General features: G+C 43.3%; 1 protein-coding gene across 2 annotated transcripts in view; it reads right to left on the bottom strand.

The window, feature by feature from the left end:
• The window catches only part of LOC109907028 (coiled-coil domain-containing protein 50), a 40,911-nt gene extending 19,266 nt beyond the window's left edge, over positions 1-21,645 (bottom strand). For both annotated transcript variants that reach the window (XM_020504825.2, XM_031794418.1), the window contains exons 1-5: positions 21,215-21,645; positions 20,103-20,215; positions 5,874-5,936; positions 5,636-5,771; positions 5,257-5,347 (exon numbers count right to left, since the gene is read on the bottom strand). In XM_020504825.2, the coding sequence (XP_020360414.2) occupies positions 5,257-5,347; positions 5,636-5,771; positions 5,874-5,936; positions 20,103-20,151 (339 nt within the window). In that variant the 5' untranslated portion in view covers positions 20,152-20,215; positions 21,215-21,645. The remainder of the gene's footprint in view (positions 1-5,256; positions 5,348-5,635; positions 5,772-5,873; positions 5,937-20,102; positions 20,216-21,214) is intronic.
• Between the last annotated feature and the right edge of the window lie 754 nt (positions 21,646-22,399).

Raw genomic sequence — 22,399 nt, 5'->3', positions numbered from 1 at the left:
AAATGTGTGGGCAGAACTGAAAAAGCGTGTGCGAGCAAGGAGGCCTAAAAACCTGACTCAGTTACACCAGCTCTGTCAGGAGGAATGGGCCAATATTCACCCAAATTATTGTGGGAAGCTTGTGAAAGGCTACCAGAAACCTTTGACCCAAGTGAAACAATTTAAAGCCAATGCTACCAAATACTAATTGAGTGTATGTAAACTTCTGACCCACTTGGAATGTGATGAAAGAAATAAAAGCTGAAATAACTAATTCTCTATTATTTTTCTGACATGTCACATTCTTAAAATAAAGTGGTGATCATGACAGACCTAAGGCAGGGAATTCTTACTAGGATAAAAATGTCAGGAATTGTGAAAAACTGAGTTTAAATGTATTTGACTAAGGTGTATGTAAACATCCGACTTCAACTGCATGCATGCACTGCTCAAAAAATAAAGGGAACACTAAAATAACACAACCTAGATCTGAATGAATAAAATATTCTTATTAAATTTGGGGCGGCAGGGTAGCCTAGTGGTTAGAGCGTTGGACTAGTAACCGGAAGGTTAGTTCAAACCCCCCAGCTGACAAGGTACAAATCTGTCGTTCTGCCCCTGAACAGGCAGGCAGTTAACCCACTGTTCCTAGGCCATCATTGAAAACAAGACTTTGTTCTTAACTGACTTGCCTAGTTAAAGGTAAAAAATATAAATATTTCTTTCTTTACATAGTTGAATGTGCTGACAACAAAATCACAAATCTTATCAATGGAAATCAAATTTATCAACCCATGGAGGTCTGGATTTGGAGTCACACTCAAAATTAAAGTGGGAAACCACACTACAGGCTGATCCAACTTGATGTAATGTCCTTAAAACAAGTCAAAATGAGGCTCAGTAGTGTGTGTGGCCTCCACGTGCCTGTATGACCTCCCTACAACGCCTGGGCATGCTCCTGATGAGGTGGCGGATGGTCTCCTGAGGGATCTCCTCCCAGACCTGGACTAAAGCATCCGCCAACTCCTGGACAGTCTGTGGTGCAACGTGGCGTTGGTGGATGGAGCGAGACATGATGTCCCAGATGTGCTCAATTGGATTCAGGTCTGGGGAACGGGCAGGCCAGTCCATAGCATCAATGCCTTCCTCTTGTAGGAACTGCTGACACACTCCAGCCACATGAGGTCTAGCATTGTCTTGCATTAGGAGGAACCCAGGGCCAACCGCACCAGCATATGGTCTCACAAGGGGTCTGAGGATCTCATCTCGGTACCTAATGGCAGTCAGGCTACCTCTGGCAGGCACATGGAGGGCTGTGCGGCCCCCAAAGAAATGCCACCCCACATCATGACTGACCCACCGCCAAACCGGTCATGCTGGAGGATGTTGCAGGCAGCAGAACGTTCTCCACGGCGTCTCCAGGCTCTGTCACATGTGCCCAGTGTGAACCTGCTTTCATCTGTGAAGAGCACAGGGCGCCAGTAGCGAATTTGCCAATCTTGGTGTTCTCTGGCAAATGCTAAATGTCCTGCACGGTGTTGGGCTGTAAGCACAACCCCCACCCGTCGGGCCCTCATACCACCCTCATGGAGTCTGTTTCTGACCGTTTGAGCAGACACATGCACATTTGTGGCCTGCTGGAGGTCATTTTGCAGGGCACTGGCAAATGCTCCTCCTTCTCCTCCATGCACAAAGGCGGCGGTCCTGCTGCTGGGTTGTTGCCCTCCTACGGCCTCCTCCACGTCTCCTGATGTACTGGCCTGTCTCCTGGTAGCGCCTCCTTGCTCTGGACACTACGCTGACAGACACCGCAAACCTTCTTGCCACAGCTCGCATTGATGTGCCATCCTGGATGAGCTGCACTACCTGAGCCACTTGTGTGGGTTGTAGACTCCGTCTCATGCTACCACTAGAGTGATAGCACCGCCAGCATTCAAGTGACCAAAACATCAGCCAGGAAGCATAGGAACTGAGAAGTGGTCTGTGGTCACCACCTGCAGAACCACTCCTTTATTGGGGGTGTCTTGCTAATTGCCTATAATTTCCACCGTTTGTCTATTCCATTTGCACAACAGCATGTGAAATGTATTGTCAATCAGTGTTGCTTCCTAAGTGGACAGTTTGATTTCACAGAAGTGTGATTGACTTGGAGTTACATTGTGTTGTTTAAGTGTTCCCTTTATTTTTTTTGAGCTATATCTATCTATCTATCTATCTATCTATATATATCTCCAAAAAAAAAAAAAAAATATATATATATATATATATATATATATATATATATATAAATAATTGAGTTAAAAAAGCCACATACAAACAAGGTCTCTTTTGTTTTCTTGAGTGAGGCAGCTCCAAAATGTGTTTCAGCCTAGCCCAGTGCTTTCTGTGGTGGTGGGGCAAGCCAAAAGGCACCTAAAGACTCAGATCATGAGAAACAAGATTCTCAGTCTGATGAAACCAAGAATGAACTCTTTGGCCTGAATGCCAAGCATCACATCTGGAGGAAACCTGGCACCATCCCTATGGTGAAGCATGGTGGTGGCAGCATCATGCTATGGGGATGATTTTCAGCAGCAGGGACTGGGAGACTAGTCAGGATCAAGGGAAAGATGAACGGAGCAAAGTACAGAGAAATCCTTGATGAAATCCTGCTCCAGAGCACTCTGGGCCTCAGACTGGGGCGAGTTCATCTTCCAACAAGACAACACAGGAGTGGCTTCGGGACAAGTATCAACGTCCTTGAATGGCCCAGTCAGAGCCCGGACTTGAACCTGATCGAACATCTCTGGAGACCTGAAAATAGCTGTGCAACCTGACAGAGCTTGAGGGGATCTGTAGAGAACAATGGGAGAAACTCCCCAAATACAAGGGTGCCCAGCTTGTCGTGTCATACCCAAGAAGACTCGAAGCTGTAATCACTACCAAAGGTGCTTCAACAAAGTACTGAGTAAAGATTCTGAATACTTATGCAAATGTGACATTTCCCTTGTTTGTTTTCTTAAATACATTTGCTAAAATTTCTAAGACCTGTTTTTGCTTTGTCATTATGGGTTATTGTTTGTAGATTGACGAGGGGAAAAAAAACATTGAATCCATTTTAGAATAAACAGTTAAGTAACAAAATGTGGAAAAAGATAATGGTCTGAATACTTTCCAAATGCACTGGATATCTGAGGAAGGGTATACATCCATTTCTAGAGTGTTGAAAGTTTCCAAGAGCACAGTTGTCTACATTACTGAGAAATAGGAAAAAAAATATGAAACTACCCAGACTCTGCACCAATCTGGGCTTTATGGGAGTGCGGCCAAACGGAAGTCACTCCTAAGAACAAGGCACATGACAGCATGCCTGCGGTTTGCAAAAAGGCACGTGAAAGACTCACATCGTTGGCCAAAAGATTCTGTGGTCTGATGAGACAAATTAAACTATTTGGCCTGAATGCAAAGTGCTATCTCTGGAGAAAACCAGGCACAGCTCATCACCGGTATAACACCATCTCTACCGTCAAGCATGATGGTGACAGCATCATGCTCTGGGGATGCTTTTCAGCAGCAGGGACTGAGAGACTGACTGGTCAGGATAAAGGGAACAATGAATTGAGCCAAATACAGGCAAATCCTTAATGAGAACCTGCTTCAGATGGCAAATGACCTTAGTCTGGGGGCAAAGATTTACATTCCAACAGGACAATGACCCCAAGCATACAGCCAAAGCAACGCTGGAATGGATCGAAACCAGAATGTGAAAGCCCTTGATGGCCAAAGCCCAGACTTGAATCTCATTGAAAATCTGTGGAAAGACTTGGAAGATTGTTAAATTAGATGGGGAGAGGCGGTGAACAGCAGAGCTTGAGAAAATGTACAAGGAAGAAAAATCCCAAAACCAGATTTGCAAAGCTGATAGACATACCCCAGATGACTGAAAGCTATAGTCGTCGCCAAATGTGCTTCTACAAATTAATGACTCAGGGGCTTGAATACTTACGTATGTAAATTAGGATTGGCGTATTTCATTTTTAATAAATTTGCAAACATTTCTTAAAACGTGTTTTCACTTTGTCATTATGGGGTATTGTATGTAGATTGGTGAGAAAAAAAACGATTTAACCCATTTTGAATTCAGGCTGTAACGCCAACTTGTGGAATAAGTCAAATCCACGAGCTGACAAGGTACAAATCTGTCGTTCTTCCCCTGAACTCGCAGTTAACCCACTGTTCCTAGGCCGTCATTGAAAATAAGAATTTGTTCTTAACCGACTTGCCTAGTTAAATAAAGGTTAAAAAAAAAGTCAAGGGGTATGACTACTTCTTGAAAGCACTGGATAAGTCCTATTCTTCAAGAATCATATATATATATATATATATATATATAATTAATTTAGAAGTCCAAATATTGATGTAGCAACTAAAGAGTCTAGCTTTAAACAGTCCTATACTGGCACACTGAATGTTTGCTCAAACATGCACAACTCCTTCTCTGTGTCTACTCCAGCTTGTGTATATTGTGAGGCCTGGCCTGGCTCCTGTGTGCATAGTAGGGACTGGTCTGGCCTTACTACTATGGCAGAAGCAGAGGTAATGGATGGGTGTTCTCCTTATGTCTGGGTCAGAGGTCAGTTTATCTACAACTTACTGGAAAGAAGCTACATCTATAAAAGGAAGCTCCTTTTCATGAAACTCCCTGATCACTTTGTCAAATACCTCCTTTCTAACACAGTAGATTGAAAATTCATGCTACTTTTCTACAGTTGACCAACTAGATGATACATGAAAGTGGAAACTTACATGCACTCATTTTAGACATGATATTGTACAAAGTGGTAGAGATAAAGCCTCTGCATCTACCTAGCATGTTTCTCCTCACACTAACCTTCAGTGAGACAGAGCAGGAGGGATGGAGCATAACCTACAGTCAATTATCAGGGAAATTGCTTAACTTGTCATTCAGATTAATAATAGATCACAGGTTGTCTCTGGTGGCCTTTGAGCCTGCTCAGATTGATGTCTCCCAGTGTTGAGTAGATAAATCTGAGTGTGTAAACCCTGGCCCAGAGAGTGCAGCATTCAGCCCCACTGTGACCTCATTCAATACAGAGCCACATTATACTGTATTTTGAGCCATTTGGTCCCTGGCGAAACTCAAATGATGACATTCCATTATCTACAGAAAGCTAGTGGAAATCCACTTGAGTAGTGAGTACACTATCAGTATTGTAAAGAACCACTATGAACCTCAAGTTTCTCCTCAAATCAAATTAGAAGACATCTGCAGCTTACCTCATCCTCCTGCTCCCTCCTGTGAGCCTCATCAGCACATCTCTGGATCTCCTCCTGGATCATCCGGGCATACTTCGAATCCTGTTCCTCACTGGGTACACAGAAGGGACAGGGGAGAGTGGCATGATTACTGTCAGAGACCAAACCACCCTGTGTATCATATACAGTAAGTACAATATTGCCAGGGGGTCCACAAGTACACCCATCGTTTAGATTATGTAGGAATTGTTTATGGAGACAGTCTAGATAGTTTTTTTTACATAGTGACAGAGTGTACAATAAAAGAAACACACAGAGGGTACATGGAAAGTGAGGTGAAAAATGTGTGTGTGCCTACGTGCGAGCAAAGTGTTTATTTAAATGAACACAGTGCCCTTACAGTTGTCTAGACGCCTGGCTCAGGGCTCTGTGCTGAGCTCTCTGTTCCTCCTCCTCATCCTGCAGCCTCTTGGCGATGCGGATGTCATTCTGCACCAGCTGGTTCTTCTGGATGTTGGTGGTGTAGTACTGCTCAACTGGGACAGGGGGGAACACAGGGTTACACAAACACAGCCATGGACCACCTACTACAGTAACTGACAGACTACTGTGAGGGGTGTGTGGGATGTTGGACTTACTTTCCTGTTCCTGTAGGTTTTGTGCCAATGCTCCATCCTCCAGGACAGCAAAAACATGGCACACTGAAGGAGAGGACATGACCGTTATTCAAAAGGCATTTTAGCAATCTATACTGTTAAAAAACACAACATGCAACAATTTCAAAGATTTTACTAAGTTACAGTTAATAAGGAAATCAGTCAATTGAAAATAACGAATTAGGCCCTAATCTATGGATTTCACATGACTGGGCAGGTGTGCAGCCATGGGTGGGTCTACTGGGGAGCCAGACCCAGCCAATCAGAACTAGTTTATTTAGTTATTGTTTTTTACAAAAAAGGGCTTTATTATAGACATAAATGCACCTTAGCAACACATTTTAAACTCATATTTCAATGTCATAAAATCTGGCCATATCTTGGGAAAGAAATGACCGCTTGTCTTTTATGACAATCAATAGAGAGAGACACAATGTAGTGGGCAGTTGATGTTTTTGGCACAGCACTTGGTGCCCCTCGGAGCACAACAAAAGTTATCCATTGCATGATGTCCCAATCACACTAGGGGCCAATGGAAAGGTATACAGGTCATTAAATAGCCTACATCTAAACAGGCAGCTATTCACACAACACAAGCCATCTCTGCATGTTTGGGACAGGTAGATCTATTATTGTAGTGTGATGACCAAAGTGGCTGGAGCTGGAGGGCAGCCCAGTGAGTCTCAGAGGAACACCCAGCCTGGAATTGTCATCAGCTGCAGTGTAACAGTGCACCAAACCAGACGTTGTTATTAACCGGGTGCTGGCCCAGGCCTGGGCCCCACCAAGGTCTTTCAGTGCCTCTACTGTCACTCCTCTCTACAGCCACAGACTATATTGCAACAGAGGCTGATGTGAGGAGCTATAGGATGGGCTCATTGTAAAAGACTGGAATGGAATTGATGGAACAGCATTAAACACGTCAAACATATGGAAACCACATATTTGACTGTTCCATTCATTCCAATGAGCTCATCCTCCTATTGCTCTTCCCACCAGCCTCCTATGCATTGCAACCTTTTTACACACTCTTACACGAACAGCAATACACAGGGGAGAATTTAGTGTAGATTGAAATTCATTGAATTTACTTTTTTGTTTTTGTCACATGTTCTAATTAATAAAAAGTGTAATGTTTGAACTCCGTGGTATATTTGTCTTTATGTGGGAGAAGCATTAAAAAAAAAGGTCTCTAAACAGATCGTGAGACCCTTTCCTGCAGGGGACAGAGCAGTTGGTGTAGAAAATATCTTTAGTACCTACTCCCTTGCCCTGCAGGTGCCGACAGGGGCCCCAAGACATTCCACAGCAGCGTTTAAAGACTCCTGACCCCCAAATCAAATCACCCTGCTGCATTATGGTCTGACTGTGTTACACAGCCACAGTGACCGAGATATCACAGGCCTGGCCAACTGCCGAACATGGTGATACCGCAGATCAGTTTACTACACCATTAACAAGGGACGCACGATATATTGGTGAACATATCGGAATATCGATGTTTGCAAAACCAATGTCCAAGCTGACGTGCATACCTATATAATGAAGGTACATGACGTAATGAAGCCATGTAAAATGTTACGCTTACGTGTAAACACAGCATTCCTAAACTAGCCCACAATGTCTGCTGTGTGGATCGACCAGTCAAGTCGAGCAATTTGAAAGAGTAAGGAAATTTCAGAGAGAACTCAAAGGTGAAATCCATTAAAGCCAAGATAATATAATTCATTGCCCTTGACAATCAACCGTTCTCTGTCGTGGGTGATGTTGGCTTTCGGCGACTGGTCGAGCACCGGTTAACACAACCAAGTGCATTATTTTTCTGACGATGCCCTACCGGATTTACACAGCAACAGCATCACTGCTATTAGCTTCACGACATACTGTCATATTATGGAACGCCGAGTGTCAAAAAAGATACAGTAGCACTGTCAAAGCTGTACAAAAAAAGTCTGCAAACAAGCAAACAGCGGCCATGAACGATGTGTTTTAATACCGCGTTGGTAATAAAGCATAATTTATTTGACCGTATCTTCTGGGGTAGCTAGCTTTAGTTTGGTACCTAGCTAGCACCAATACAACAAGCCTGAAAAAAATGACCAGTAGAAACTGCAGTCATTTTCATTATTCTTAGCAATGATTTAGGAATCCTTGTGAGTAAGTATAATCTAGGTTGCCACTTGTGGTTCGCCTATTGAAATTGAACTTCAGTTCATGAAAATAAATAGCTACCCAGCTATTTAACCCTGTTGCCCAAAGCTAACGCTATAAGCAGCCATCTAGCTTCATCTGGCTAGTGAGGCTCGACCTGACAGGGTTGCATGACGCTAGCCACAATAAGGATTAGGCACAAGTGGAATTTGCGGTCTGCCTTCAACATAAAAGTATGTCATTGGCAGTGATGCAAACGAATACAAATAGTAGAATTATGCCATACTTTTCTTTTGAAGGCTAACCGCAAAGTCCACTATTGTGGCTAGCTTCACATAGATGAACCGTGGGACTCCCAATCACGGGTAGCAAGCTAACTATATCGCTACTGAAACAGATGTCGTTTTGCTATGTTTTTAGGGAAGAACATTGTTTGCATCCATGAGCTAGCGTTTTTTTTTTATGACCAGCACAGCAGCTGCGCGAGACCACTTTCCCAGCATCATAGCATAGGTATTGATGAATCGTTGTGACATATGAAATACGAGTGAAAGTTATTACACATTGATTACACTATGTAAAAAAATGTATGAACGCGTTAAATTGTGTGACGTGCAGTCATTTTCAGGTCCTGATTGGTCAAAGTGTTATTTGACACGCAAAGACCCAAACGGCGTTCCATAGAAATTCTGGTTGAGAATGAAACGACTGCACGAATTAACAACGAAACAGCACAGCAAGTAAGTGAAAGAAATAGGTTTTGATTATGTTTTACTGGTAATGGGGACATGTGTGAATACCAAACAAAATAACTTTTTGGTCAGTGTGGTGTGTGTAACCTTTTACTTAACAAGGCAAGTCAGTTAAGAACAAATTCTTATTTACAATGATGGCCTACCCCGCCAAAAACCCGGACGACGCTGGGCCAATTGTGCGCCGTCCTATGGGACTCCCAATCATGGTTGGATGTGATACAGCCTGGATTCGAACCAGGGACTGTTCTTGCACTGAAATGCAGTGCATTAGACCAGTGTGTGTTAACTATTTAACTGTACTAGAATGCTTAAAAGGCTGCAAAAAAATGTTAAATATCCGTAAATCGGTATCGGCCAAAAATGTAATATCGGTGCATCACTACCATTAACCACTCCCCCCGTTCTTAAGCCACCAGAAAGTCAAATAGAGGGACAGAGAGAGATATTACGAGAGTAGGTCACAGAGAGAAAGTGATGCCTGATGTGTAGAGGCGCACTTCATGGTTAGTAACAGGATATTAACTGGCCAATGAGGAGGCTGGTTGTTAAAGGTTTAAGTGGAGCAAAACACTTGAAACTTCAGGTAGAATAATGACCACTGTATTGCTCCCGTCCTCTGAACTTGTTTTAATAGCTAGGTTAAGAGACCAGTGGGTGTGTTGTTTCATCTAAGTGGTTTACAGCAGCCTGAGAGGGTCTAAACTTCTCTGCATGCAGTGTGGATTTTAAAAAATTAAATTAAAATAAAATCAGGGGCTGACATGGTGAATAAAACTAAATATACACCACATGCTTGATAAACAAAAGGCTCCACCCAGTCAAAATCTCCTATTCCTCAGTTCAACTCAGACTCTCACGATACATGGCCCCATTCATTATTTCCTTTACACGGAACAGTCGCCCTGGTCCCTTTGCAGAAAAACAGCCCCAAAGCATGATGTTTCCACCCCCATGCTTTACAGTAGGTATGGTGTTCTTTTGATTAAACTCAGCATTCTTTGTCCTCCAAACACAACGAGTTGAGTTACCACCAAAAAGTTATATTTTGGTTTCATCTGACCATATGACATTCTCCCAATCTTCTTCAGGATCATCCAAATGCTCTCTAGCAAACTTCAGACGGGCCTGGACATGTACTGGCTTAAGCAGGGACACACGTCTGGCACTGCAGGATTTGAGTCCCTGGCGGCGTAGTGTGTTACTGATGGTAGGCTTTGTTACTTTGGTCCCAGTTCTCTGCAGGTCATTCACTAGGTCCCCCCGTGTGGTTATGGGATTTTTGCTCACCGTTCTTGTGATCATTTTGACCCCGCAGGGTGTGATCTTGCGTGGAGCCCCAGATCGAGGGAGATTATCAGTGGTCTTGTATGTCTTGCTCCCACAGTTGATTTCTTCAAACCAAGCTGCTTACCTATTGAACATTCAGTCTTCCCAGCCTGGTGCAGGTCTACAATTTTGTTTCTGGTGTCCTTTGACAACTCTTTGGTCTTGGCCATAGTGGACTTTGGAGTGTGACTGTTCGAGGTTGTGGACAGTTGTCTTTTATACTGATAACATGTTCAAACAGGTGCCATTAATACAAGTAACGTGTGGAGGACAGATGAGCCTCTTAAAGAAGAAGTTACAGGTCTGTGAGAGCAAGAAATCTTGCTTGTTTGTAGGTGACCAAATACACATTTTCCATCCAAATTTGCAAATAAAATCATTAAAAATCCTACAATGTGTTTCTGTCATAGTTGAAGTGTACCTATGATGAAAATTACAGGCCTCATCTTTTTAAGTGGGAGAACTTGAACAATTAGTGGCTGACTAAATACTTTTTTTGCCCCACTGTATACACACACACAAAAACCAAGCCACGAGGTCGAAGGAATTGTCTGTAGAGCTCCGAGACAGGATTGTGTCAAGGCACAGATATGGGTAAGAGTAGCAAAAAAATGTCAGCAGCATTGAAGATCCCCAAGAACACAGTAGCCTCATTCTTAAATGCAAGAAGTTTGGAACCACCAAGACTCTTCCTAGAGCTGGCCGCCCCGGACAAACTGAGCAATCGGGGCAGAAGGGCCTTGGTCAGGGAGGTGACCAAGAACCTGATAGAACTCTGGAGCTCTGTCAGAATGACTTCTGAGGAGATGGGAGAACCTTCCAGAAGGACAACCAGCTCTGCAGCACTCCACCAATCAGGCCTTTACGGTAGAGTGGCCAGACGGAAGCCACTCCTCAGTCGAAGACCTACCCTGCCTTTCTAAGGCCTTCTCCACTATGCAATCTGGTTTCCGAGCTGGTCAAGGGTCCTAAACGATATCATAACCACCATCGATAAGACAATACTGTGCAGCTGTAGTCATAGACCTGGCCAAGGTTTTCGACTCTGTCAATCACCGTATTCTTATTGGCAGACTCAACAGCCTTGGTTGCGTGTCAAATCAGAGGGCCTGTTGTTCGGTCCTCTGGCAGTCTATGGGGGTGCCACAGGGTTCAATTCTCGGGCGTGGTACCTTATTAAGGCGTTTGGAAATTGCTTCCAAGGATGAGCCAGACTTGTGGAGGTCTACAATGTTTTTTCCGAGGTCTTGACTGATTTCTTTTGAAATCCCATGATGTCAAGCAAAGAGGCACTGAGTTTGAAGGTAGGCCTTGAAATACATTCACAGGTACATTACAATTGACTCAAATTATGTCAATTAGCCTATCAGAAGCTTCTAAAGCCTTGACATCATTTACTGTAATTTTCCAAGCTGTTTAAAGGCAGTCAACTTAATGTAAACTTGTAAACAGTGAATTATAAGTGAAATAATCTGTCTGTAAAGGATTGTTGGAAAAATTACTTGTCATTTCCTTACTTGTGTCATGTTAGATGTCCTAACCGACTTGCCAAAACTATAGTTCGTTAACAAGAAATTTGTGGAGTGTTTGAAAAACAATTTAATAACGCCAACCTAAGTGTATGTAAACTTCCGACTTCAACTGTATGCATGTATGTATGTATGTATGTATGTATGTATGTATGTATGTATGTATGTATGTATGTATGTTCTGAGCAGATTTGCTTAAGATTTAGTGAAACTCCCATGTAAACAAGAAGTGATATCACTAGGAGGATGGTTTGTGCAGCAGTCTTCTCTTGCAGGGAAAGCCACTAAGCCAGGAGATGTCAATTACAATTAAACACACATAATTCCACTGCTTAACCTATAAATAAGACTGGACCATGTCTGTGTAAACAAGATTCTCAGCATGGACTGGCAGAGCAGAGCCTATGTTAACAGTGAATGACCACTCTGTCGCTCTCCCTCTCACTGTCCGTCTCTATCCTCCTCTTCCTTTCCACTCCATCTCGCTGTTCTAAATTGTTCCAGTAGACTTTCTAATCGACCTGGCCCGGGTATCCTGGAAGGACATTGACCTCATCCCGTCAGTTGAGGATGCCTGGTCATTCTTTAAAAGTAACTTCCTCACCATTTTAGATAAGCATGCTCCGTTCAAAAAATGCAGAACTAAGAACAGATACAGCCCTTGGTTCACCCCAGACCTGACTGCCCTCGACCAGCACAAAAACATCCTGTGGCGGACTGCAATAGCATCGAATAGTCCCCGTGATATGCAACTGTTCAGGGAAGTCCGGAACCAATACACGCAGTCAGTCAGGAAAGCTAAGGCCAGCTTCTTCAGGCAGAAGTTTGCATCCTGTAGCTCCAACTCCAAAAAGTTCTGGGACACTGTGAAGTCCATGGAGAACAAGAGCACCTCCTCCCAGCTGCCCACTGCACTGAGGCTAGGTAACACGGTCACCACTGATAAATCCATGATTATCGAAAACTTCAACAAGCATTTCTCAACGGCTGGCCATGCCTTCCGCCTGGCTACTTCAACCTCGGCCAACAGCTCCGCCCCCCCCGCAGCTCCTCGCCCAAGCCTCTCCAGGTTCTCCTTCACCCAAATCCAGATAGCAGATGTTCTGAAAGAGCTGCAAAACCTGGACCCGTACAAATCAGCTGGGCTTGACAATCTGGACCCTCTATTTCTGAAACTATCCGCCACCATTGTCGCAACCCCTATTACCAGCCTGTTCAACCTCTCTTTCATATCGTCTGAGATCCCCAAGGACTGGAAAGCTGCCGCAGTCATCCCCCTCCTCAAAGGGGGAGACACCCTGGACCCAAACTGTTACAGACCTATATCCATCCTGCCCTGCCTATCTAAGGTCTTCGAAAGCCAAGTCAACAAACAGGTCACTGACCATCTCGAATCCCACCGCACCTTCTCCGCTGTGCAATCTGGTTTCCGAGCCGGTCATGGGTGCACCTCAGCCACACTCAAGGTACTCAACGATATCATAACCGCCATCGATAAAAGACAGTACTGTGCAGCCGTCTTCATCGACCTTGCCAAGGCTTTCGACTCTGTCAGTCACCATATTCTTATCGGCAGACTCAGGAGCCTCGGTTTTTCGGATGACTGCCTTGCCTGGTTCACCAATTACTTTGCAGACAGAGTTCAGTGCGTCAAATCGGAGGGCATGCTGTCTGGTCCTCTGGCAGTCTCTATGGGGGTGCCACAGGGTTAAATTCTCGGGCCGACTCTTTTCTCTGTGTATATCAATGATGTTGCTCTTGCTGCGGGCGATTCCCTGATCCACCTCTACGCAGACGACACCATTCTATATACCTTCGGCCCGTCTTTGGACACTGTGCTATCTAACCTCCAAACAAGCTTCAATGCCATACAACACTCCTTCCGTGGCCTCCAACTGCTCTTAAACGCTAGTAAAACCAAATGCATGCTTTTCAACCGGTCGCTGCCTGCACCCGCATGCCCGACTAGCATCACCACCCTGGATGGTTCCGACCTAGAATATGTGGACGTCTATAAGTACCTAGGTGTCTGGCTAGACTGCAAACTCTCCTTCCAGACTCATATCAAACATCTCCAATCGAAAATCAAATCAAGAGTCGGCTTTCTATTCCGCAACAAAGCCTCCTTCACTCACGCCGCCAAGCTTACCCTAGTAAAACTGACTATCCTACCGATCCTCGACTTCGGCGATGTCATCTACAAAATGGCTTCCAACACTCTACTCAGCAAACTGGATGCAGTCTATCACAGTGCCATCCGTTTCGTCACTAAAGCACCTTATACCACCCACCACTGCGACTTGTATGCTCTAGTCGGCTGGCCCTCGCTACATATTCGTCGCCAGACCCACTGGCTCCAGGTCATCTACAAGTCCATGCTAGGTAAAGCTCCGCCTTATCTCAGCTCACTGGTCACGATGGCAACACCCATCCGTAGCACGCGCTCCAGCAGGTGTATCTCACTAATCATCCCTAAAGCCAACACCTCATTTGGCCGCCTTTCGTTCCAGTACTCTGCTGCCTGTGACTGGAACGAATTGCAAAAATCGCTGAAGTTGGAGACTTATCTCCCTCACCAACTTCAAACATCAGCTATCTGAGCAGCTAACCGATCGCTGCAGCTGTACATAGTCTATTGGTATATAGCCCACCCTTTCTCACCTACCTCTTCCCCATACTGTTTTTATTTATTTACTTTTCTGCTCTTTTGCACACCAATATCTCTATCTGTACATGACCATCTGATCATTCATCACTCCAGTGTTATTCTGCAAAATTGTAATTATTTGCCTACCTCCTCATGCCTTTTGCACACATTGTATATAGACTCCCCCTTTGGTTTCTACTGTGTTAATGACTTGTTAATTGTTTACTCCATGTGTAACTCTTTGTTGTCTGCTCACACTGCTATGCTTTATCTTGGCCAGGTCGCAGTTGTAAATGAGAACTTGTTCTCAACTAGCCTACCTGGTTAAATAAAGGTGTTCTCAACTAGCCTACCTGGTTAAATAAAGGTGTTCTCAACTAGCCTACCTGGTTAAATAAAGGTGAAATAAAAAAATAAAACTTAAGCCTCCGTAGCTACACTACACCTTGCTCTAACAATGCCATGTTCCATCTAGGGTTCACACAAGCAACCGGAGTTCACAGAGCCAGTGAAATTGAGGATGTCTCCCCTTTGCCTTGTTCTGTAAAACAGGGAAGGAAGGGTGTTTCTTTTTGGTCAATTTGGTAATTTAGAGGTCAACAACATGCAAACTTGTTCAACAATACCGCAAGTGAAAAGGTAACCACACTTCCTGACCACTAAACCCAGATACATTTAATTCCACTATCACTGTGGATGAATGTCAGTCTGAGACTAACCAGCATTCACGGTTTAACCCCAGCATTAACCCTCATCCAGACACGCCATTCAATCACAGTTACCTGCCGTGTGGCTAAAGAGATTATGCAACAAAATGGATCAGCCAGCTGCCCTTGTGTCCAGTCTTCACAGAATGCACAGATTATGTGACTATAGGGCTTTGAACCAGAACAGCTTAAGAGTTTAAGTCTTTCTCCATGCCTCAACATACCCAAGAGAAACTAAATGGATGGGACAAACTCCAGGAAGAAGAAAAAAAATGAAGTAGGGCCATAAACTTCTTGAAAAAAAAAATATATCATGTTAAACAAAGACTGCTCAACTCACTCAGGCCCTAGAGCAGTGGAAGTGACTGACAGGCTGTGTAGGTGTGTCCGCCATGTGGGTTAACTCGTTTTCTGGAACTCAGTCAGCCATTTAAAAACTAAGCTCAAGTTACACATCCAAGGGTGTGGATGGGAAGAATGGAGAGACAGGTATTACATGACAGGGCTGGGAGGAAGTACTCAGTGGCCACAACAAAAAGAAAAAATGTTCAGGGTGGGGAGGATAGAGTCAGAACAATTATGTGGCCACCTCAAAAAGCACAAGAAAGAGGGTTGACACCCACCACCTCAAGATTGTTCTGAATTGTTTGTTAGAAATATTAGCATTCCCAACATTATTTTGTTGAAATATAATTTGGACTGAGTAATTATGATATTTAATTGCACCCAAATTGGCCATTTCAATTTATAGGATTCATATAAATATAGTACCTAACATCCGATTTGGACCCGCCACATCTCAACAATGAGTATATAGTATCAGTTCTCTATGTCTGACAAGCAGTATGGATCTGCGGCTCGGAGTATTGTTTCTTCCTCCTATGTAACGTATTCTTAGTGAACTTGGTCTCTTTTCTGTTTTTACGTGGTAGGGTCTCGATTTTTATTATATAAACATGGGGTCGAGGGACAAAAAAGAAGAAGTTTGGGAACACCTGGCTTACAGGGTAAGGAAACCAATATGTCATTTTGTAATTTGGGTGAACTATCCCCATGTGATTTTTTCTTTTATGACCAGGTTCTAGTGGACAGAAACAGGTAATATCAGGATGTAGGATGGGACATAAACCTAACAACTTCAATTACTAAAAAAGATTCTGTACAGATGAATTTGGTGAAAAATTTACTGTGAATATATTGCGTAAGATGAGGAAACAATCCAAGCTGCAGCGCCATAAGACTCGCCACTTGGCCAGTGGATAATTTCAAGGTTCAAATAGTCTTTCAATCAAATAAATGTTGCAGGAATGCTTATCTTATCTGGGCCTAACTAAAGAAATTATTTCAGAACAATCTCAGATGATAGGGGTCATGGCTTGCTGAAATGACATGGAACGACCCAGGAGATCTTTACGTGAGTTTAGAGGGGAGGGGACTTTAAGCTTCTTTACAAAGGCACCGACTTGTTTCGTAAGAGGATAGGGAGTAAAATATCAAGAGGAATTGATAGTGGCGAATGAATGAAGGACGAATTGGTGGGTAGGGGTTAGAAGGGTATCAGATTGTCATGGTGAGGGAGTCAGGGGGAGTACAGCCAGGGTTTCTGATAGACCGAAAGGTTGAAAGCGATACAGAAAGAGGTTAATGAGGGTTCCAGACAGTCACCTCTCCAGGGAAAGGGACTGTAAAAGGTTCAAGTTAAAGTGCAGAGCCAGAAGCAGGCAGCAATGAACTTTGCGACCTGTGGGTAAAAACACCTTCCCCTATCATTAATCTTCCCCCACTGAGGATGTCAATCATGCATTAGGAAAATGACTGGTACTTAAACAATGTGAGTAGAATGCAAATCTATCCAACCAACCTCCAGTGAGAGGAAGCAACTGGTTTTCCAAAAGGAACACAGCCATTTTGCTTTTATCTACCCAGCCACTTGGCCAGTGGATGATGTAAAGTGGTTGGCAGACAAAAGAAGTGGAGGAGGGAGAGTGGGAGAAAGTGACGAGGGGTTCTATTTTAAGCCAAATCCCCATCACCCACGCACCCCCTCACTGCTTCCTTTCCCTCCTTCCCACTAGTCTGTTTTTACTGCTATACCCTGTTCTGTAAACCTTAAAATCGCACTCCGCTCAATCCCTCTCTTTCTGTGTTGGACTGTTTTAACAAGAGTTGGGACCATCAGCTCCTGTGTGCTCAGACACTGATAGAGCAGTCACAGAGAGGGGTGGGCTGTGTGGACTGGGAGAGAGTCACTGGGAGAAAGAGTAACTGGGATGGGGATTGGGCATTCCTTAGAGAGCTACATTCCCCCTGTGAGGCAGGATATATCAGGAACCCAGCCAGAGGAATAGAAAATAAAATAAAACAGGAACAGATAAGAGGGGAGTGAAAACAAAGCAAGTTGACTTGGCTGAGATTCTAGGATGAGGAAGGAGAAGTGGGACACTGAGAACACCACACTTCAGGAAACTGATGCATAAATACAACCCACAGGATGCTAGGTTTACTCAAGAGTTAAGTTAACTACATTGAAGAAACATTTAAAAACAGAACATGCAATTTCAAAGATTTTACTGAGTTACAGTTCATATAACATGCTGACCACACCGCTCGCATTACGTGCCCTGCAAAATAAATGTGCACATACAATCCTTTCATCCAAACTGCTAACATGCGTATGCATAGCCAGGCGCTAAAATACACCTTGTGTATATATAATTATTATTTTTACACTTGACGCATGTCCCTTCTTCCCCCCATTGTTTTATTTAGGAGCATATACCCATGTGGGTGATTGAAAGATGAACTGAGGTCCACACTCCAGTCCAATAGGTGGTGGTAATGCACCTTAAAGTTGGTTGCCAACTGCCATATAAAAGCCCACATAAGAATAAGAAGACTGAAGGAGAGTTTACTAGAAACCACTATGTTTCCCCTTTTATCTGTGCATTAATTGTCAGAGAACACACGATTGTGTGTGACTCAAAATTCTACAAAGAGCCAGAAAAAAAAAGGACCTTGTGCATTTCAAGTAAAACAACCCAATGTTTATATCCCAGGGCAAATGAGCTAGCAACAGAAAGCTAGCTAGCTAAAATGGCCATGAATGTTTAATGTGATTTGACCTATTCCTAAACTAATATAATTGGTTCAGAGTTCATTTTGATATTTCAACCTGCGTGTCCTGATCGCGTCTGGTGTGGATGGACAAAAATCAACATGAGCACATGGACGAACGCGCATGCCTTCATTAGGCTATGGATTTCACATGACTAGGAATACAGACATGCATCTGTTTGTCACAGATACCTTAGGGGCGTGGATCAGAAAACCAGTCAGTATCTGGCGTGATCACCCATTTGCCTCACAAAGTGCGACATCTCCTTCACATAGAGTTGATCAGGCTCTTGATCGGGAAGAGCACACTTCTCCAGGGTGCCAGTGGCCATCGAAGGTGAGCATTTGCCCACTGAAGTTGGTTATGACGCCGAACTGCAGTCAGGTCAAGACCCTGGTGAGGATGACAAGCACACAGATGTGCTTCCCTGAGACGGTTTCAAACAGTTTGTGAAGAAAATCTTTGGTTGTGCAAACCCAGTTTCATTAACTGTTCGGGTGGCTGGTTTAGACAATCCCGTTGGTGAAGAAGCCGGATGTGGAGGTCCTGGGCTGGCTTGGTTACACATGGTACTGCCAAATTCTCTAAATCGACGTTGGTGGCAGCTTGTGGTAGATAAATTAACATTCAAATGATCTGGCAACAGCTCTGGTGGACATTCCTGCAGTCAGCATGCCCATTGCACACTGCCTCAACTTGAGATATCTGTGGCATTGTGTTGTGTGACAAAACTGCACATTTTAGAGTGGCCTTTTATTGTCCCCAGCACAAGGTGTATTGATTATGCAGTTTAATCAGCTTCTTGACATGCCACACCAGTCAAGTGGATGGATTATCTTGGCAAAGGAGAAAGGCTCACTAACAGGGATGATAACAAATTTGTGCACAAACTGAGAGAAACAAGCTTTTTGTGAGTATGTAAAATTTGTGGGATTATTTATTTCAGCTCATGAAAAATGGGATCAACAGTTTACATGTTGCATTTATTTTTGTTCAGTGCAAAACAATGAGAACACTGACAAAACATTTCAGTAAAAATACATTTCTAAGGGAAAGTTTAGCATGATCAGACATCTTTGAATGCTGCTATTGTTTTAGTGAATAGTATAGGGGTCCAACATAGTCTACAGCTGGCTTTGTTAGTCCACTGCTGGCTGCTTAATGAAGCATGAAAATGCTCTTACACACTGCTCATTGTCTATGGAAACAAGAGCAGAAAGGGAAATTATCTGGAAATCAATTGCTGTCCTGCTCATGAGTTAGCATGTATGCAGAAATACTAAAGAAAGCTAATCCACAACCTACTAATTTCATAATGTAAGAAAATTAGAACCCATGGTTAGAAATCAGTAACTTTGTGTCAAAGTACTGCAACAAGTGGCAACAAAAAAGTACCAAGTTAGAGGCCAAGTTTCCTTAACACACACACACACACACACACACACACACACACACACACACACAGAGTACCTTTCCAGTGGGACCAACTTCTACCCTCAGCTGCAATCAGAGAGGGAGTGTATCTGGAATGGCCATCAGACTACAGGCTCTTATCTGCTGCCACATGCTACAGACCAGTCTGGGCTTTGACAGTGTACAGTCCTGCCTGCCATGCTACGACATCGCATGAGCACCTCTTATCCCAGATGAAAACAAAGCAACGCGCTGGTGGAAAGGGACATGGCAACAACACGTAACCCTCTGCTGAAACACATAACAAGGATGCTGGGTAGCTAACTAATGCCAGCCTTCCTTCCTTAACCAAATCCCTCAAGGGTCTATGTAATGAGGGTCTGGCTTTTTTTTATCTTCACAGCAATTTGAAGTCGCACATTCTTTTAAGTCTTAGTGAGGGTGGTGGACTGTCAGGGCATCTGTGGCCTGGCCTTTCAAATGAAATGATGTGTTACACCTATGTTTCCAAACACACACACACACACACACATGACGGTCTGGCCAGTGAGTCTGGTCCTCTACATACCTTCCTGGACCCGTGGCAGGTGGGACTGATCAATCTCCAGCTCTGTCATGGCTGCTAGAGAAGGGCAGTCACGGCCTCATTGCCCTCAGGGCGGATCAGAGTACAGACAGACCCTGGGGAATGAAGGGTACATAAAGACAAATGAGTCCAGTAGCATAGAACAGTCATGTTCAACATTGAATTGCAGTAGTTACTCTTTGTTATTGCAAGGAGGGCACATTCAGCATTTTACTTTCTTAATCCTTTGTCCAAATGTGTCTATGTATGCACAGAAGTCTACTGCAGGCAAACCGTTGTAGCACACACTATAATGACATACATTTAGTAGAGTTCATAGGAATTATGTTAAACATTCTAAAACTATTATGACAATAGCTACAAATGTAACCCCCATGTAACACTTGCATGGAGGTTAAATACAGTTGAGAAACTCGGAACGAATTTCCACAGCAGTATGCTACAACACGTACAGAATTCCATTACAAAGGCAATGCACAACATTGCAATTACGTATTTGTTTTGTATGATAATGGCAATACAGACAACGTGCTCTTTGTCAAGTTAATATAAAGATCAACAATGGTTTAATGCGTGTCTGTCAAGCTCAATCGCTAAAAACATGCCCAAACAAAACCTACAGCTGTTACCTACCTGTATCCGCAGCACTACCCTGAATATAGTTTGTAGCCTTCGTGCACACAATAACATTCAACAAGTAAACATGGTAGTTGAGAGAACTTTTGATTATTTTGTTGCGGTTGTCTATTTTCCAGACACTTTATCCGCAGTTATCGTTTCACGTTCGCCATAGTCTCGGATACATTCGATACACCTATTCCAGGCGTCTATTTAGATCTGACACAACTATGTTTTTAGTTTATCAATGAAACAAAGCTGATAGTTTGATGGCACGCCATCAAGGACAAATAATGGACTAAATGAGCCTCCTTTATAGTCCAAGGACCTTACATATTCTGTAAGCCAAAACAGTCCAATACGCCATCTAAACGATAATTCGATTGATTCTTAATTGCGGTACAGTTCTAGAAACAAATTCCTCTACTTTCATATCACATCAACAACTATTTCTTGAATTCAAAATACATACTTACTGTACACTGTTTTAACCGTATTTTTTAAACACAGTTGCAGCTGATAGTATTTTTCAGTGACACACGTTTGTGGCGTCCATCTTCTATTTACACACAGGTGAGATTCAGATAGCTAATTAGCGCAGGTAGTCGACTGTTTTCCGTAAACACGCGCTGTAACATGGTTAAATGGCCGTGTGGGAGCACTAACCCCGCAAAGGAGTGCTAAAAAATATATAAATCGACGAGATCATTATGCTTCCAAAACCATACCGCAAGTGACGCTTTTTAATGTTCAGACCAAGCGCAAGCTAGGGCTATTTGCAAAACTACTCTATACAGAGAAGACGCCTTCGTCCAATGTGCAATGGAACAGAGTCATTATCAAGGCCCAGGAAAAGCTTAGCTCACTCCCTGTGAAGTTGTTTGGCTGGAGATACTGAACACTGGCAGTTATGGGGGGTGATAAGGGACATATATAAGCCTAGGCAACCGTTCCACCTGACATGACATGATACCAAAGCCTTACTAAGTCTGCGTTTCGTTTTCTGATTTACAGAAAAAAAACGCATCGCGTTTAATGAAAGTGATAATGTGCATAGTTTATATTTATATTAATTAAATCTCAACCATAAATGTTAGAAACGTACAATGTTTCTGTGCAAGCAGACATTCCAACATAGCCACCTTGAACTATAGTGTAGCCTATGGCTTGTGTATTTCCTGTTATGGCTAATGGCCTAGAAAAGATTATGCCTAATCTATAGATAGTCTGTCTTTCCTCAACACCTCATGTTATGTTATCTTATCTCGCTGTATACAGATCTAAATGTTTTCAGCCAATCACAAACTGTGTTGTTACAACTTCCACATCAGACAACCAATAAGAGTTGTGTTCACGGCTTTCAGGGGAGTTCATAGTTGCTATTCAGGGTCTTTGGGATGTCCATACCTCTATCAAGTATACATGTAAATTGGTTAAGTTTAGTGTTAGTTTAGGGTAAGGAAGTCCCAAGGAATCCGGATTGCAGTGACCATTCGTAGAGTGAGAGACTGGCACCGGTATTTGAGAGCTCGGCAGCGACACAGACATTCATATTATTATTTTTTTAAACAAGCGGCAGAAGGGATTTTTGAGTGTCTACCCCAGATAGTTTCATTATAGACAAAATAATTGCCAAGATGTACTTGATCCAATTGAGTAGT

This window comes from Oncorhynchus kisutch, linkage group LG17 (genome assembly GCF_002021735.2).
Source record: "Oncorhynchus kisutch isolate 150728-3 linkage group LG17, Okis_V2, whole genome shotgun sequence".
In the NCBI taxonomy this organism is placed as follows: domain Eukaryota; kingdom Metazoa; phylum Chordata; class Actinopteri; order Salmoniformes; family Salmonidae; genus Oncorhynchus; species Oncorhynchus kisutch.
Note: the sequence above shows the minus strand (reverse complement) of the source record. Positions and strands in the feature narration are given on the sequence as shown.